At 36.4% G+C, this 19,850-nt stretch overlaps 1 protein-coding gene across 4 annotated transcripts in view; it reads left to right on the forward strand.

The window, feature by feature from the left end:
* The window catches only part of GOLGA4 (golgin A4), a 117,547-nt gene that overhangs the window by 35,650 nt on the left and 62,047 nt on the right, over positions 1-19,850 (forward strand). For all 4 annotated transcript variants that reach the window (XM_021714041.1, XM_021714042.1, XM_008061267.2 and 1 more), the window contains 8 exons: positions 522-836; positions 4,112-4,159; positions 7,806-7,862; positions 14,253-14,351; positions 15,009-15,141; positions 16,247-16,434; positions 16,736-16,819; positions 19,357-19,504. In XM_021714041.1, coding sequence (XP_021569716.1) covers positions 522-836; positions 4,112-4,159; positions 7,806-7,862; positions 14,253-14,351; positions 15,009-15,141; positions 16,247-16,434; positions 16,736-16,819; positions 19,357-19,504 — 1,072 coding nt within the window. The remainder of the gene's footprint in view (positions 1-521; positions 837-4,111; positions 4,160-7,805; positions 7,863-14,252; positions 14,352-15,008; positions 15,142-16,246; positions 16,435-16,735; positions 16,820-19,356; positions 19,505-19,850) is intronic.

Raw genomic sequence — 19,850 nt, forward strand, 5'->3', positions numbered from 1 at the left:
TTATTACACATTACCCTCCTCCGACACCATTCTACCTCCATAAAGACTCTCCAGATAAAGCCCACTTGAGTTCAGCTACACACTTCACACATCACAGCATATACCCACATTTTAGGTACACATTTATTACAGACTATGATATGGGTGATATATACAGATAGATGGTCACTGCCAGTTAGAGGATGAGTCTTCACAACACACCCGTGAGGTCACTTAGGAGAGTATGACTTCCTTCTTTCTTACAGATCTATGCTAAAGGAAAGTGATTTTGTGAAGGTTATTCTACCTCTATCTAGATAACAGACCTGGGACCTACATTCTAAGCCTCTGACTCCAGATCCAGTGCCTTTTCAGAGATAACCAAGTATCTTTTGTTTTTTAGAAAACAGTGTATTAGTATAAAATTTCAGGAATATAAAGTTAATGTTAGGGTTTTTGTTAAGTTATTGCTGGCGATAGGGGTAACGGACATCTAAATTTGTGTATTTTAACCTACATGTTCTGTTGGATTTTGGTTGCAGTCAGGTGACACACAGTCATTTGCACAGAAGCTCCAGCTCCGGGTTCCATCCGTGGAGTCTTTGTTTCGAAGTCCGATAAAGGAATCTCTATTCCGATCTTCTTCTAAAGAGTCTTTGGTACGAACGTCTTCCAGAGAGTCCTTAAATCGACTTGACCTGGACTGTTCTGCTGCAACCTTTGATCCACCCTCTGATATGGACAGCGAGGCTGAAGACTCGCTGGGGAGTTCAGATAGTCTCAACAAAGAACAGTTGATTCAGCGGTTGCGAAGAATGGAACGAAGCTTAAGTAGCTACAGAGGAAAATATTCTGAGGTAGGAGCATGGCCTTTTTGCCTGTTCAAAAATTTCTTTCCCTTGTTCTTTCATTCATATTGCTGTATTGCTTTTACTTCTTTGACTGGCTAAACTTGATTCCTTAGGTACCCTGGTACTGATGGTAGGTAGTCTGTGGCATTGTCTAGTTGTGAGGCTGTGAGGGTCACAGAGGCACTTTGGCAAGACTCTGGGAAAGATTGTGGAGAAGACTGTTATCTGGAGCCCTCTGCTTCTCACATTCTGTGCCCCTCTCTTCTCCTAGCCCCTCTGTCCAAGGTTGCGGACACCCTGTGCAGAGTTCCTCCTCTTTTCTCCTCTTTTCTCTTCCTTATTCATTTCTAAGCAATGTGGCTCCAGAATGACCTCTTCTGCCAACCAGCTTCCCATTATTACTGACACCAGTTATGTTTTAAGTAGCTTGATTGTCTGACAGGTTGATTCATTCTCATTATACCTGCATTTAAACTTTCACCTCAAGTGAATCTTTTAATTGGTAAACCCCTTGAGAATGACACTCCCTGTTTGACCCAAAGGAGGAAGGAAGGAGTGCTCGTCTGTTTCTCTTTTCCATCCTTCAGTAAAATAGCGCCTTCCTTTCAGGCTAAGTTGTATTAGTTGCTCTCCCTCAATTCCTGACCCCTTCCTGTGCAGTTCAAACAGTTCTTCTCAGGAAAGCCTTTCTGGAGTAAGTTGTCCATGACTTTTTGTTTATCTTAAACAATGTATAGTGTTTAATTGTCTTATGGTTTTAAAATAAGCTTAATAGTTAAATTTAATTAATGGATACTGAGGTTCAGAATTAGTATATAAAGTTACTCACAATTTCTCTTTCCAGTTGTGGCTGAAATATGGGTAGTTTTTTCCTACAAACAAAAACAAAACAAAAACCTAGATGAAATATATAGAATATTTTTTAAAAACTATAAAGTGCTGACAAAATAGGAATTATTAGTTTAACTGGAACCCAGAGACATAAACATCGCATTAAAGCCATGTTTCTTATGAGGCAGTTGTAGAATCAGGCAACTTTTTCCTTTAAAATTATTTTACTTTTAGTTTTTATTTCTATCAAAATTAATTTCTATCAAAATTAATAATGGTCTTGATTATTTTTGTTTTTGTTACTTCACTAACTTACACACGACTTTAAAATTTGTATTTTTATTTTTCAAGACAGGGTCTCTTTTTGTTACCCAGGCTAGAGTGCAATGATGTGGTCATAACCCACTGCACCCTCTAACTCCTGGCCTCTAGGAATTCTCCTGCCTCAACCTCCAAGAAGCTATGACTACAGATGTGTACTACCTTTCCAAGCTAATTTTGAAAATTTTTTGTGAAGGTGGAGTCTCATTATGTTGCCCATGCTGATTTCAAACACCTTTCCTCTACCTCCCAAAGTACTAGGCTTTACAGATGTGAGCCACCTTGCCCAGTCCCGTCCCCATGGCTTTTAAGTTTGAAACTGGGACAGTGGTATAATTAGTATTTAAGTATGTCAGGTCTGGCATGGTGGCATATACCTGAAATTCCAGTACTTTGGAAGGACAAGGCGGGAGGATTGCTTGAGCCCAGGAGTTTGAGACCAGCCTAGGCAACATAGTAAGACCTCGTTTCTACCAAAAAAAAGAAAAAAAAATAATAATAGTTAGCTAAGCATGGTATTGCATGCCTGTAATCTTAGCTCCTCAGGAGGCTGAGGAGGGAGGATTGCTTGAGCCCAGGAGTTCAAGGCTGTGGTGAGCCACGGTTGTGCCGTTGCATTCCAGCGTGGATGACAGGCTGAGATTCCCCCACCAAAAAAAAAAAAAAAGGATGCTAGGAACTATATATTTCATATTCATACTGTCATTTAATTTCCTACCATTCCTGTGAAATAGATGCTAATTTCATTAATTTTGTAGAAAAGGGAGTAGAGACTCAAAGACTCATAGTGACTTGTTTAAGGTCACACAGGCACCAGTTAGTGGAGTCTGGATTTGATTCTAAATCTTCCTGTTTTTTTCTGCCATTTTGTGCTACTGCAGATAGAAGAGTCAAGCAGCTTTTAAGGGATGAAAATAGTTCATAGTCTTTGTCTCTGCTTGTCACTGTAGGTACACCTGATTCTTGAGTTTCTCTTCCACCCCACCCCTTTTTTGAGTACCATTTTTCTATCTGGTAATAAGAAGGGGAGGGTCTTGGACTTCGGCAGAATTTTGTTTTTGTATTCTTTTTTTTTTTTTTTTTTTTTTTTTTTTTTAGAGACAGGGACTAGTTCTGTTGCCCAGGCAGGAGTGCAGTGGCATGATTATAGCTCACTGTAACCTCTAACTCCTGGGCTCAAGTGATCCTCCTGCCTCAGCCTCTCCAATTGCCACCACATCAGCTAATTTTTTTTGTGTTGTTTTTAAAATCCTTATCTTTGTTGCTAGATTTACCTTCCATTGCTGCCTGTTTCTTGATTCAAGATATCAGTAGTAGCATTTGGGGGCACACTGATGGTAAGGTTTAGAATGGAGGGGAGGTTTGCTTCTTCTTAAAGCTGCAGAGACTGCTAACATTTCCAAAGTAGGGTCCAAATAATTTTTTGGAGCCATTTGCTTAGCTTTCAGTGAGTAATGTTATATAACTTATAGGTTGAAAAAGATTTGTTAATCCATAGTTTTATCAAGTTGTTCCAAAATGTTTGAATACCCTATTTAGGTTAAATGATTAAATATCTCTTTAGGACCTGCATTACCAGTTTTCATCTGTTGGTTATGAGTTTCTTTCCACAGATTTTTACAGAGCCATAATCACATATCTAACCAGAAGAGACTTTCAGAAAGATCAATTACATGGTCTGTTATAGTCCAAAGGGTGTAAAAAAAAAAAAAAAAAATCACCCTGAGAGCTTGTTAAAAGAGTTTCTTGTCTCTCTACCCTTTCCGCTCTCCTTTCCCCAGTTCTCATTCAGGTAGTTTTGGGTGGGACTCAAGAACTTCTGTTTCTAGTAAACTCACTGGTGATGCTGTTGCGCATTCAGCCTGTGAATCCACTTTGAGTAGCCTCCTGCCTTTAGGCAGGTTGGCCTTAATCTATGTGTTCAAGGTGAAGTCATTAGAGATTTTATATCTTACTGTCAAGTTACATTGTATTTTTTAGAAATATAGTTCCTGTTATTTAGTTTTCACTGTTATGCATCTAATTAGATTATCTATAAAGGACTCTTAATTTGTCTGTTTGTTTTGGTGGAGCTTAGAATAATAATTGCATTTATTTAGAAATGACTAATGTTGGTGACTTTATTTTAGCTTGTTGCAGCTTATCAGACTCTTCAGAGAGAGAAGAAAAAGCTACAAGTAAGTGATTTATTGACCGTGTTATTGAGTAATATATACTTTTAAAATTCGAAGAGATCTTATATAGTGAGATTTTCTAACACTCACTTTTAAATAATCCTCTATATGATCAAAGTATTTAACTTGTTTTACCATTATTGGAGATTTTGATCAAGAGAATGAATTAGAGGTCCCAGAGATTTTACTTCTGTTATAGATGAGCTTTCTTGAGTTATAGATCTCTGCAATGTTTAAGAGGCTTGGACTTAAGGCATGTTTGCTTCTTTCAAGCATATTTTGTGTCTCAGCCTGCAGTTTGCTTCCTTGTTTTAGTAGTAAAGAAACGTTCAACCTTCTATGCTTTCCCTTCTACTTTTTAAATACCTGCAGACATCTCTGTTTCTTATCATTGTATCAAGCCCCAAACCTAAGCATCCTCTCTTCCAAAACAACTGTTTCCTGAGGCTGTTGCTTATAAAGCTCTTGGTTAAGTATGTGGGGATAAGAAGCTTCTGGGTGACCCATCTTAGTCCCACTATGTCATCCTGTTTGTGGCCAGAAATTTTCCACCAGATATCCCAGTTCATAATTCACTCATCAGAGTGAAAGAGATATATCCGTTCCAGTTCAAATGGTAGAGTCATTTTACTGTGTTTTGTAAATAAAATATAGCCTTATTTTTAAAAGTGAGTTATTTCAAACAGTTTAGCATTTTGTCCCATTTAAAGAAGCTAATTGTATACATAAACAAAAAGTTACTTTTAAAGTGAGTTTTGGCAAAATTAATTTCCTCTTATATATCTTTTTTTTTTTTTTTTTGAGTTGGAGTCTCACTGCATCGCCCAGGCTGGAGTGCAGTTCATGGCCATCCCAGCATTGACCTACTGGGTTCAGGCGATTCTTCTGCCTCAGCCTTCCAAGTAGCCAGAACTATAGGTGCAGGCTACCATGTCTGGCTAATTTTTTGGCTTATTGTAGAGATGAGGTCTTGCCAAGTTGCCCAGGCTGTTCTTGAACCCGTGGGCTCAGACAATCCCCTCACCTTGGCCTCCCAAAGTGCTGGGATTATAGGCTTGAGTCACCGTGCCTGGCCTTATACATTATTTTAAAATAAATAATCTGCTATAAATATTAACTCCATTAAGTACTATATTAAATTTCCTACATTGGTCTGGAATATAATCATTTGAGTGGTGATACCAGTTATTTATTACCGATTCAGTGTTCTAATTGTCCATAATAAGTAGACGATTAGATGATTACAAATGGAGTTTTTAGTTTAATGTTTTCTGAAACATGAGGCCCCTAAAAGTGGTGGTTAGTTCTGATTTAACCCATTGTCTTATTAATATTCCATAAATTTACTCCTAAAAGATTACCTTGTTCCTGTGTTCTGTGGGAATCTTGCTTGTGTTTCTATGAATTGTTTATGAATTTTTGTTTCTAGATGATCATATATAATTCTAACTAAGCGGCAGTAGAGAATTTTGGTTTCATAGTTCCACATATCAAAGTTGTTGGAGATAAAATTCAATGATTTGTACGCTTTTCTACACATATGAGGGTGCCAGAAAAATGTATACATTTTATTTTATTTTTTATTTTTTTGAGTTGGAGTCTCACTCTGTCGCCCAGGCTGGAGCACATCCACAGCCACTGCAGCCTCGACCTGCTGGACTTAGGTGATTCTTCCACCTCAGCCTTCCAAGTAACTGGAACCACAAGCTTGTGCCACCACGCCTGGCTAATTTTTTTGGATTTATTTTAGAGACGAGGTCTCGCTATGTTGCCCAGGCTGGTCTCAAACCCTGGGCTCAGGCAGTCCTCTTGCCTCAGCCTCCCAAAGTGCTGTGATTACAGGCGTGAGCCGCCACACCTGGCCAAAAAAAAAAAAAGTGTACATTTTAAGAAAGGAAAAAACTATTAAAATTGTAATACTCAATATATACCAGTAACAAAAGATGAATACAAGTTATGTTTGACTTCTGCAGTTACAAGTAGTGCTCAAAGTGGTTACCATAAGCATCCAGACACTTTTGATTATGACAAACATCTCTTAAAATGCGTGTACTTTTTTTGGTATCCCTAGTATGCCCACGTATGCATGTCTAGAAACTTTATTAGTAGAAAAATATTTTTTCAATAGATCCAATGAAATTAAGATTGTAAGTACTCTCAACACTTCAACACTCTTACCAGTGCTGTTTGTACTAGCTAACATTTATTGAGCTCTTGCTGTGTGTCAGGCATTTTGGTGTTTTAGTCCTTGTCCCTTTTCTGTGCACAACTTATACGAGGTAGGGAGGAGAGCCGGGATCTCTTTTCTTGGCAGTTAGACTCCACGGCATGTGCTTGTAACTACTGCACTACAGTTCTTTATCGTTCTCAACATAGCATCTTCCTGCGTTTAACATTTTGTATTTGAAACAACAAACAAAATTTGTGTTTGTGGCTTTTTTGGGGGGGGGGACCAATCCTTTGGACAAATACAACCCAGTCACACACACTCTCTTGGTGATAAGCATACCCATTTGCCTACCTACATCCCCTTTTTTTGTTGTTAGTCCACACAGACCAGTGACACTCCAGATTTCCCCATTCTTTTACCTCTGTATATTTATGTTGCACAAGAACATATGACAATGGATTACTCTGTTTCCATTGATTGTAACTTTCCCCATTTAATTTATCAGTGAAAGGTACCTCTCTATACTCTCCCCCCTCCCCGCCAGGAAAGGGCAAATCATTTCATCTTTCAGTATTACTCTTTTAGTTTCTTGACTTTTTATGTATGGTTGCTAATTTAGCTACTAGTGTTCTCTTAGTGAGTTTCTCCTGGATTTTTTTGTTTGTTTATTTGTTTGTTTTTGTTTGTTTATTTGTTTGTTTTAATAAGGACAAAAGCTATTTTGTTTTTAAGTCACAAAAACCTAATTGATGTGTTCCACATATTATAGCTACATTGAAATAAATTGCATTTGGAATTTGATTTGACTATATATATGATGATTTAACTATATACACACACACATACACATATGTAGAAAGAGAGAGAGAGAGAGAGAGACAAGGTTTCAATATGTTGCCAAGGCTGGAGTGCAGTGGCATGATAATGGCCCAGTGCAGCCTCAAACTCCTAGTCTCAAGCAATTTCCCTGCCTCAGTCTCCTAAACTGGCTGTGCCACCATATCCAGCTAATTTTTTGATTTTTTGTTGTTGTCGTTGTAGAGATGAGATCTCGCTATGTTGCACAGGTTGGTCTCTTAACTCCTGGTCTCAAGCAATCCTCACACCTTAGCCTCCTAAAGTGCTGGGATTACAGGTCTGAGCCACTGTGCCCAGCCTAAAACATTTTTATTTTTCAAATTAGTATACAGCAAAATAGACTTTTTATTTGTTTTACATGTCTATGCACTTTAACAAATGTATTGAGTTGTGTAACCATTACCAGTGCCAGGATGCAGAACAGTTCTGTAACATCATTATTTAACTTTTAACAGATTTTCAACATGGTTGTATTCTTATAATCTTTAGTCTTGTCTTCCATCCTCAGGTTATTGTTGGATAAATAGCTATAATATTTTTAAAGCAATTATTTTTTACTTTATATTGCTATGTTATGCAGTTTAATTGTTTAACCAGCTTTTTTCTTTTCTTTAATTAAAGGGTATATTAAGTCAGAGTCAGGATAAAGCACTTCGGAGAATTGGAGAATTAAGAGAGGTAAATTTTGGTGATTAGTACTTTGAACATAGTAATTAAATCTCTTGTATTTATTAGAACTATTATATGTGCAAGGGTAGTTTCATATGCACTTTATTAATTAAAATAATAACTTACCAGCCTAGCCTACCAGACCAGGGATCACTTCTTACAGTTTTTATTTGTATGGTTTTTCCAAGATCTATGTAGTTGGAAGTAATGAAAGAAGAATATCTTACTTAGCAACAGAATATCATTTGTCTGCATGAGGTCAATGTCAACTTCCAAGGCTAACCTGTTCCTTCTGCTAAGTATTTCAGACTTCTTTTTGCTTTTTCTGACCAACAATCTTTTGGTAAAATAAAGTAAAAATTAATTTTCTTATATAAGGTAGCACATTCTGGTTTCGGGGATTAGGATGTGGATGTGTTTGGGAGCTGTTGTTCTTCTTACCACACTATGTCTAGTGAAGTCCATAATCAGTGAAATGGACAATAGACAACTAGTAAGAGAAAGGAGGAGAAGCAAAGGATCTAGAAGCCATATAGTAAATATCTGCATGGCCCATTATCTTTACTATTTTTGTAGTCGTCCAGGTCTATTTCTGAGCCAAACCCTAGTTCCAGTTACTTAAACAACAATTTATTCAGTAATTTGTTTAGTAAAAATTTACTGAGTAGATAAGTGAGAGTTCTGGATACTTTTAATTTTGTTCATGGGGTGAAAAACGTCCTTCAGCTAAATTATGTAACCTATGAGGTCATGATTACCATTTAATGAAATGTTCAGTGATAAAACACATAAAAATTTTGTTTCTTTGGGATTAAAGTCTGAATAAAAGTTATATACAGTTTCATTCGTACTTTATTTAGACAGAATACAATTGAGTATATTTATTTTGCTATATTAAGATATTCGGAAAATATTCTTTAAGTATTTTATTTCTTCTTCATGTTGTTATGAGTTTATTAAAGTATAGAATCCTAATATTTTCCGGAGGACAAACAGAACAACAGCTCTGTGCAGGCAAATATTATGTCTTACATCAATATCTACCATATTAGATATTTTTAAATGAACCAGATAAAGAAGAAAAAGGTAAGCAAAACATTTTCAACAGATAGCCTGTAATTTTCTTTGCTTGATCTTGAGTCTCATAACATGAACAGATGTTAAACAGGACTTTCATACTGTGAGAAACAGTTAATTATACTTTGTAAACTATGAGCTCACCTAAGTAGGTAGAGTTCTCTGATTCTTTGTAAAGGCAAGTTAGATAGAAAATAAAGAAGACATTGTCTTAGATGTTTTTTTTCCTCTGTCCTGTCCATGTATGATATACGTTTTCCAGGCTTGTAAGATGTATTTCTTTTTCATTCCCTTTTTTTTTTTTTTGAGTTGAAATCTCACTCTGTTGCACATGCTAGAGTGCAGTGGTGTGATCACAGCTAACTAAAGCCTCAACCTTCTGGGCTCAGGTGATCCTTCCGCCTCAACTTCCCGAGTACTTGGGACTACAGGCACGTGTCATCGTGCCTGGCTAATTTTTTTTTTTCCTTTCTTTTTCATAGAGACGAGGTTTTGCTCTGATGCCTAGACTGGTCTTAAACTCCGGGGCTCAAGCAATCCTCCCACCTCGGTCTCCCAGCGAGCTAGGATTATAGGCATGAGCTACTGTGCCCAGCCACAGATGTATTTCTTTATAAATAGTTACTGTTCTCTAACTTTTGGGAAGGAGGGCTCATTTTTTTGCAGCTTGACATCACCTCTGAACATAATGGGTAACAGAGGGCTGAGATAAAAAATAGTCTAGCAGTTAAAGGTATCTGGTATATTCCACTCATCAGAATTTTTATCAAAGGAAATAATCAGAAAGACCTTGCAAAACTTGTGCATAAAATTAAATATTAATCCCAGGGTTTGCAAACATTTAGAAACAACTAAATTGCCAAGAGTTGGAGAACTGTTGAATTAGTTGTTTTATTTATAAAGTATAATATTATAGAGCCTCTTATTATTGTGGTAAATAGTTCAAATAGTGTAAATATACTTTAAAGGTAAGTCTCCTAACTAGATCCTGCTTTCACTCCAAAGATAATCCCACTCCCCAAAGAGTATATTTCATTAAGTTTTCATTTATGGAGTCATTTTAATTGTGTTTTAAAAGAATATCTAACACTGGGGTAGATGTTTTACAACAATTATATTATGCTCTAGTGTATTATTTTGTAACTTGAAGAGAGATTAGCTTAAGCAGGTAAATGGAGGGAACGCTATTGATTGTATTCAATGGCAGATAAACTAACTTGATGGTATTTTCAAAACCAATACTGATTTAAACCTAAACTAGAGATATAATATATTTAGATTTCTGGAAGAGTTTCTTTCCTTCCATAGTTTTATGTTTTCTCAAAATGGTTTTGATGACTGAGGCTGGTTCATAAATGTTAGGTGATAGTAAGTCTCGAACAAATATTTTTAACACGAACTGGCTGACATGCATGCAGCTCCTGTCCCCCATCCCCAAAAGATACTGAATTAAGATTGGTCAATACTTTGTATTCTTTTTTTGTTGTTGTTAAAGGATTTTGTGAAGTTAATGAACTGTTTAAAAACAAAAGTGACCAGATTGGTGGAAGAACTTGAAATCATGTCCTTTTGGGAGTAGTTGAAAAAACTAGGGATGTGCTATGAGAAATCCAAGCAGTATTGTTATTTATTCAGTAAATATTTATTGTGCCAGACCTACTAAATACCTGGATTATTATTTCTATGTGTGTGTGTATCTGTATACCCATATATAAGATATACTATATAAGGGTGAATAAGACAAATGACCTAATGAAGCTACTTTTTTAATCGGTAAGACATTCATGCATATATATCCATATATAATACAATGTCAGGTAATAAAAAGTTCTATAAAGAAAAATAAAGCAGGCATACAAGGATGAAGATTGAATGAGGTCTTAAAAAGTGTGATCAGAGACACTAGATTAGCTTTGTTCATGGTGACTCCAAGGGTCTAGTCAGTATCCAGAAGGACTTTTTATTTATTTATTTTTTATTTTTTGAGCTGAAGTCTCACTCTGTTGCCCAGACTGGAGTGCAGTGGCACGCTCACGGCCACCCCAGTGTCGACCTGCTGGCCTCTAGCAATCCTTCCATCTCAGCCTTCCACATAGCTGGAACTCCAGGTGTGTGCTCCCACACTTGGCTAATTTTTTTTTTCTTTGATTTATTGTAGAGACGAGGTCTCTTCAAGTTCCCGGGCTGGTCTCGAACCTGTGGGCTCAGGCAATCCACTTGCCTCGGCCTCCCAAAGTGCTAGAATTACAGGCTGAGCCATCGAGCCCAGCCAAAAAGGACGTTTTAGAAGTGGCAAATGACTACATACTAGCTAGGGTCCAGTTCTGGGGCTAGTGTTAGATAGTTGGCCAGCTAGCCTGTGGGCTGCAGTCAGGATCTAAGGTGATGACTCTTAAGGTCCTTATTGTTTATGGAGTGCGTATTGTCAGAATAGCGTAGGGTAGCAGGGGGAGGGAGAAGGGGACACGATTAAAAGATGCTACCCTTGTTTGTATCCAGTGACTTCTTGTCTAGATGAGGAAATGGAAATGTGCAAAATCTAAAAACCATAGTATAAATTGTGGAGACTCTTTTTCCTTTTGTGGGCTCTTAGGGTTGCAGTGTAACAGAGTCTGGTATGGTAGGTTGTAGAAAATTATTTAGAAGAAACAAGCTTTAAAGAAAGTAAACAACAGGTGCAGTAGCTCATACCTGTAATCCCAGCTCTTTGGGAGGCAGAGGTGAGAGGATTGCCTAAGTCCAGGGGCTTGAGACCAGCCTGGAAAACTTGGTGAGACCTCATCTGTACAATAAGTCAAAAAAAGTTAGCCTTGTCTCTACAATAAATCAAAAAAGTAACCAGGTGTGGTGACACATGCTTGTGGTTCTAGCTACTTGGAAGTCTGAGGTGCAAGGATTGTGGGAACCCAGTAGGTCAAGGCTGCAGGGGTCATGAGTGTGTCACCGCATGCCAGCCTGGGTGGCAGTGAGACGCTGAGTCAGAAAAAAAAAAAGTAAAGGACCCACATTGCTGCTAATGAGATGTGCAGTTGTTCTGAGCTAAAGAATTAGCCTGTGCAAAGTAATAGAGTTAAATGGAGGATATTGCTTTCCAAACTTCTGGATTTTATGGATGAAAAATTTACCTTGCATTTCCCTTAAGATGTGGTGGAAAGGAGAATTGTCATAGAGCTGCTGTTAGTTTTCTAAGTAAAGACAAGGGGAATAAGGATCCAGATTCTTTTTATTGTCATTACTTCATTAAAGAAAAGTTATTTTAATACCAAAAAACTAGGAAGAGCATGTTCTCAGGATAAAGTAATGGTAGCTTAAATGAAATAAATTTTGTTCTAAGAAAATCTGTCTACATTGGCCTTCTGTTTGTTATTTCTCTATGGTTTGATGAAAACTTTATTCTGGGAATGACCAGCATTTGGAGACTACTGCTCAGGGATGTCAAGTCAGGAGACATTAGTGAGAAGAAAAGTAAAGAATGTGCTCAGAGATCTTGGGGCATTGTAGGTTCAGGGGAGAGTAAAGGACACATTGTGCTCAAAGTTTTGAGTTAATACATTTGAAACAATGTAAGAAGAGGGAGTTGCTTATAAGTTCTTGAAAATATTGTTTGATTAAAAATTATTCTAGTAAATGTGTAAGGGATGGATTAAATTAGATGAAAACTTGAAGTGAGAAATCTCTCTAGAAGACTGTTGAAGGATATTAACCATCTAAAGTTTTAGAGACCTGACCTGTGGTTAAGGCTGTGGGAAAATATAGGGCATAAACATTGTAGAGAAAGTAATACAAGAATTTGTTTAAATGCAGGGATCAACAAAGATAAGAAAATGTGACTTCAAATATTTTGATTTTATGGTATTAGTGAGGTAGGAATCCCAGAACAATAAAGGGGTTTTGATGAGCTATCTAATATATTCCGTATGCTAATCTATAGTATTGGAAAGGAGTAAGTGTTAAGAGAGAAACACAGAAGACACAGAACTGAACCCAAAGGGCTAGATAGAATCAGTGAAGGACAAAGAGGAAATTGTAATTGACAGGAGCATAGCCAGGAACCCAGAAGTTATGGCAAGCAGATATAGTCATGTATCATTTAACGATAGGCTGAGAAATGCTTCTTTAGGCAGTTTTGACTTTGTGGGACCATCATTGCGTATATTATACATACCTAGATGATATAGCCTACTACACATATAGGCTATGTGGTATAGCCTATTGCTCTAGGCTATATAGCATGTTACTGTACTGACTACTATAAGTAATTGTAATACGTTGGTATTTGTATACCTAAATCTATCTAAACAAAGGTACAGTAAAAACACAGTCTTACAGTCTTATGGGACCACCATCATAGATGTGGTCTGTCTGTTATGTTCTGGAGTGTTGTTACATTGCACATGACTATACCTCAATCGAGATGATAATTACTGGTGACTGCTAATGCAAAGAGATAAAGATTATTGGATTTAGGTAGGAAAGCTCATTAATGACTAAAGAAAGCAGCATTTTAAGTAATTTCAAGAATTAGAAATTTTATTATTTGATGATCAACTAGTTTATCTTCTTCATTTTGTAGATGAGAAAGCTTATGATTTTGACTGTGGAACATTTCCATATATTGGGAGGTGGAAGACTGCAGATTATTTGTTTGGTATATAATAACTTAGTTTTAGATGAGGTGAATATAGGGTACACAAGTATTAATATATCTCAAAGTAAAATGTTACTTTTAGTTTAAGTAATTTTTATTTTCTCCATATTATCATCAATTCAGCAGTCATTCCAGCACTAGGAATTATACTTTTTCTTCTTGGATCTTCATATTCTTTAAGGAACAAAATTTTTTGTTGGTGTGAATATTTTAAATAATGTTTTATTTATTTTATTTTATTATTATTATTTTTTTGAGTTGGACTCTCACTCTGTCTCCCAGACTAGAGTGCAGTAACCGCTCCCGGCCACCGCAGCCTTGACCTGCTGGGCTCTGGCAATCCTTCCGCCTCAGCCTTCCAAGTAGCCGGAACTACAGGTGTGCACTATCACACCCGGCTGATTTTTTGATTTATTGTAGAGATGAGGTCTCGCTGCCCAGGCGGGTCTCGAACCCTTGGACTCAGGCAATCCACTCACCTCAACCTCCCAAAGGCGTGGGATTACAGGCTGAGCCACCGAGCCTGGTTTAAATAATGTTTTAAATGAGGATTATTCTCTAATTATTGTTGCTGATGCCTTGAGAGAAATGACTATGTTTTTAAACGTTGAAAACTTTAACTTTATAGTTTTGTTTTATACTTAAAACTACCTAAAAAATTCTTTATGTTTTAGGAACTCCAAATGGACCAGCAGGCAAAGAAACATCTCCAAGAAGAGTTTGATGCATCTTTAGAGGAGAAAGATCAGTATATCAGTGTTCTCCAAACTCAGGTAAAAGAGTAAAAGAAAAAGTGTAGAATTTTTGGATAAATAAAAATAGAGGGATTTTCATGGAATATTTAAGACTTTCCAGATTTTTAAAAAATCTTATTTTTAAAACCTTTTGCTGTCTTCAATTAATTTTAAGGATAATTTTTGATTTATTTTGTCTTTTGACTGTGCATAATATTGATAATAGCAGTTATAAAAAACAACTGCGTTGAGAGTAAACCTTTTATTTTGACCCCCTCATAGTAAAGAAAACATCGTTTAGCCTAACTTACCTGTTTTAAGGAAAGTATAGGAAGCAATCCATGGATTCAATCAACTATAGATCAGAAATATTCAGGGGAAAAAAACATCTGTAGTAAACATGTACAGATTTTTTTCTTGTCTTTATTCTCTAAAAAATACAGTATACCAATTATTTGCATAGCATTTTTATTGTATTAGGTATTATATGTAATCTGGCGATGGTTTAAAGTATATGAGAGGATGTGCCTAGGTTATATGTAAATATTGTATCATTTTATGTAAGGAATTTGAGCATCTGAAAATTTTGGTGTCCATAGGGAATTCTGGAACCAATCCCTTGCTGATACTGAGGGACAATTATACTACTGCTATAGTTTCTCTTGATTTTTTTAAAATGAAGCACATCTCTTTTAGGTTTCTCTGCTGAAACAACGATTACGAAATGGCCCAGTGAATGTTGATATGCTGAAACCACTTCCTCAAATGGAATCGCAGGGTGAAGCCTTCACTAAAGAAGAGAATACAGAGAGTGATGTAGAGCCAGCAGGTAAGCTTCATTTCGTCAGAAGGTTAATTTAAAAACTAGTGGAGAATCTTGAGAGATTCCAGGGCATGAGCTGGTAGATGTGGGCTAAGATCCTCACCATTTCCAGAAAGATGCAAGAGTTTTTTTTGTTGTTGTTTTTACTTAGGAGAAAGTAATTGTTTTAAGAAAATAAATTTTCATAGTTTCTAACAACATATTTTCATTGTAATTCAAATTCATTTATTATGCTACACTGTTTTATTAATAGAAGTAGCTAGATTTTATAATAAACAGATCAGTTCTGCTCAATGTTAAGAAATATGCTGTTTGTAATTATTAGAATATTTTAATTTTGAAATAATATTGCACACATATTTCTATGTCCAAAGATGCCTATACTTGTCCTATTAATTACTTTTTAACTGGAAAAAGAAAACATGGTTACATTTTGTCTTAAAATTCGATTGCAGCCCTCTCTATGCTTTAAGGCTTTGGGATTCATATTCAGTAAAATTCCTATTTTTAAAATTTTTATTTCCTAGCCTTTCTCTCAAGGTGACTTATGATAAACTTAGAGTAAGTTGCAGAGCAGTTAGCTATCTGGGCAATCAAACTATAAGGGAAAGTGGAGGGGAGTCCCAAAATTCCCCTGGGAAGTGAAAAGTTCACTCGAATGTAAGGAGATGAAGAAAGCTGTAAGTGTCAGTATTCTTCTCAGGAAGAGATCAGAATGTAGTTGGAAAGACTCCTGTACTTTATTAATCCTTTTGGGATAGAATCTATGAGTAACAAAAGATGCTTATCAAATTGAATTGTCTTTTAAGGAGTATGGATTCAGTTAATGTTAGTTAACTACTGTGCCTTTTGGGATGGGGTTGAACTACAGAAAGGTGCATGCACTACTGAGCTTCATCAGATAAAAATCAAGCAAGTAATTATTAAGTAGAGGCTTAGAAGGGTCCCAAGTTGTTAACTGACCAGGTTTGTCCTCTCTTTTCTTCATCTGGCTCAGCATGTAGCAGAATGTTGGTATAAGAATACACTCCTATGTACTAACATGCTACTTGTTCCTTGAGAGCCCTTATATTCCTTGCTGACTGCTCTGCTTATGCTGCTTTATTGTTAGTGGGAGATGGAGCTTCTGTTAAAACACTAGAAACACTACAGCAAAGAGTTAAGCGTCAAGAGAATCTACTTCAGCGCTGTAAGGAGAAAATTCAGTCCCATAAGGAACAATGTACACTATTAACCAGTGAAAAAGAAGCTCTGCAAGAACAACTAGACGAAAGACTTCAGGAACTAGAAAAGATGAAGGTAAAAGAGCAAATGAGTCTTGTTATAATTTAGTCCTGTAAAGCTAGATTCACAGGCTCCAGCGTGGCCTATCCCCTCTGGAAAGCCTGCCTCCATTCTCCGTAGAATGGATGAAAAAGGAGTCCTTGTTTGGGTACCCAAGTGCCCTGGGCTTCATACCACTTACCATACTTTTGAGACTTCCTGTGCACTTTTTTCCTACTAGACTATACAAAGTATTTAAATTAAATAAAATGTTTAGTGTTCTCAAATGAGGAGGAGCTTTACTAGAAATGGAAATGAATTTTTAAAATTTTTTTAGGACCTTCATATGGCTGAGAAGACTAAACTTATCACTCAGTTGCGTGATGCAAAGAACTTAATTGAACAGCTTGAACAAGATAAGGTAAAACAACAAAATTTATGATACTAAGATTTGTCTAGAAGCCCAAAAATTCACTTTTGGAAGCAGTTGGAAGCATTTATGCATGCTTCTGCTTCCAAAAATTATTGCAGCTTCTTCCATGAAAAATCTTTTTAATTTTTAGATTTATATAACTATTAACATTAGTTTTGTATCATGTGAAATTAATTCTGTCTGTGAGTTCTTGATCTCAGTCAGCATTTTGATTTATAGATTAGAAAAGTGTTGCAAAGGAAATGTTTATAGTATATGATTGCTTTACAGAAAAAAGTTAAATTATTCTAAATGTGAATGGCATCAGTATGTTTTTTTCAAATAATATGGAAACAGATTAATCTCTCAGATAAGTTGCCCAAGAAGACATGATATTGTATATATTAGTTTAAATAAAAATTTCTACAGATGAATTTTAGAATGTGTAGGTGAGACTGGAGGATTGAGAAAGGAATGAATCTTACCTGTGGCAACTACGCAGCAATGACAACTGAAAAATTCATGGGTAAACAGTTTGACCTAAGGCTTTCAGCCCCAACTTCTTGGGTCCTTTTTCTAAGAAACACCTAGTTTGTTCCATACCATCTACCATTTTCTTTAAATGCTGACTTATAACTACAATAACTTAAATGACTATGTAATTTAACATGTCAGTGCTGTCCTGCTATTGAAATGTATTGGCAGATTTTTTGTTCTTTTGATAATATTGTTTTGCTGAAGCTTCTGGGCATGGTGGCTCACACCTATAATCCTACCACTTTGGGAGGCTGAGGCAGGAAGACAGCTCGAGGCCAGGAGCTTGAGACTAGCCTGGTGAACCATAGCAAGACTGTATTTCTACAAAAACAAAGGAAAAAAAAAAAAGAAAGAAAGCAAAAACCCCACTGATACTTTATAAGAGCCCACTTTAAAAATTTTATTATGAAAATTTTAAACATTTGCAAAGAGGAACTACTGGTAACATGAATTTCTGTGAATCCATTACCCAACTTCAGCAGTTAACATCTCAAGCCAATCTTGTTCATCTGTAACCCCCATTGTCCTCCTTAACCCAGAATTGTTTTAGAGCAAATCTGAGAAATCGTATCATTTCTTCCATAAGTATCTTAATGTATCTTTAAAATAAAATCCTTTATTTTTATAAAACTATAACCAAATTTTCATGATCACATCCTGAACATTTAATAAAACCTTAATGCAATCTGCTATTTAGTCAGTTTCAGATTTTACCTATTACCTGATACTTTTTTCCTTTTATGAATCAGGATCCAAATAAAATTTTTTCATTACAATTGATTGATAAGACTTTTAAGACTTCTTTTAATTTGATTGTCTTCTCTCTCTCTCTTTCCATTGTGATTTGGTTTTTGAAGAAACTGAATTTTGAAATTATGCTTATCAGTGCCCCACTAACCTGCTGCTTATCTGGCCATTAGCATTAGTCATCTGGAAGAGTCACACTCTAAAGCAGGAGTTGGCAAACCCTGCAACTAGGGCAATAATCTTCTTAAGACCATAAAATAGCTGTCATAAAGTCTGAACACTTTTTCAAGAGAAAAGTGAACCACCCTATTTTTGTTATTCCTAAATGACTGATTTAATGTGTAATATTTGGTTATCTTTTTCCTCCTGGTTAACTTCATTTCTAGTATAGATTATCCAGAGAGAGGGAACATAAGCAGCTAGCAAATTGGAGGATTGGGGGTGCCTTGCTGACAGTAGTGAGGAGTGGTGGTGGAACCAGACAGTCACAGGAAAAGAGAGAAAAAGTAGATAGATCTGTACTGCAGTCTTGCTCCATCCAGTGTGGCAGCCACCTTGTATTTTCAGCCTCTGAGGTTGTCTCTGTGTATAGCATAGACCGATACTTGTAGTTCATTATGAGCCAAGTTCAGAAGGCTATATTTTGTTTATTATAAACTGCTCACTAGACAGGAAAAAGTATAGTACATTTATAGAAAGATTATAAAATAAAGCTTTTGACTGGGCTCGGGCTTAGCCTGTAATCCCAGCACTTTGGGAGGCTGAGGCGAGTGGATTGCCTGAACCCGTGGGTTCAAGACCCACCCGGGCAACTTGGTGAGACCTCATCTCTTCAATAAATTTTTAAAAATTAGCTGGTCATCGTAGTGCACGCCTGTAGTTCCAGCTATTTGGAAAGCTGAGGTGGAAGGATTGCAGCAGGTCGAGGCTGTGGTGGCTAGGAACATGCCACTGCATTTCAGTCTGAGACTCCAATTCAAAAAAATAAAAATAAAAAAATAAAATAAAGTTTTTAGCTAAAATATTTTAATGCTTAAAGAATTAAACTTACTATTTAAATAATTTTTGTATCAAAATACCTTGATATAACAAGTAACAGGAGTAGAACAGAAAACAGATTTCAGTTTGTGAAATACTGAAATAATTCCTATGCTGTATTTAGGAAGAACTATTATTTTTTTCTGCCTTCTAAATTAAATTTCACCTATGCTATTGATGTAATTTTGTTATGCAACTACTTTAGAGTCTGCATTTCTGTTCAGGGAATGGTAATAGCAGAGACAAAACGTCAGATGCATGAAACCTTGGAAATGAAGGAAGAAGAAATTGCTCAACTCCGAAGTCGCGTCAAACAAATGACTACGCAGGGAGAGGAATTACGGGAACAGAAGGAAAAGTCTGAAAGAGCTGGTAAGGACTCAGGGGTTACTTGTTTTATGTTGGAGCTCAAAAGTAATTTAAAGTACATAACCATTATTTTAAACAGTTACTTTAAAAATTGCTTAACTGTAGAGATTCTTTATAAGATACCAAACTGCTCATTAGAGGATGCCGGGGTTGACAAACTATGGCCTGTGAGCCATATCCAGCCCACGGCCTGTTTATGTACAGCTGTCTGACTAAGAATAATTTTTACATTTGTAAATAGTTGAAACACAGAAGAATATGTGATAGAGACCATATGTGGCCTGCAAAACCTAAAATACTTACCATCTGACCCTATACGGGAAATGTTTCCTGACCACTGAAGAGTATC

Source organism: Carlito syrichta, unplaced genomic scaffold, assembly GCF_000164805.1.
Source record: "Carlito syrichta isolate Samal-C Ts95f unplaced genomic scaffold, Tarsius_syrichta-2.0.1 Scaffold305170, whole genome shotgun sequence".
Taxonomy (NCBI): Eukaryota; Metazoa; Chordata; class Mammalia; order Primates; family Tarsiidae; genus Carlito; species Carlito syrichta.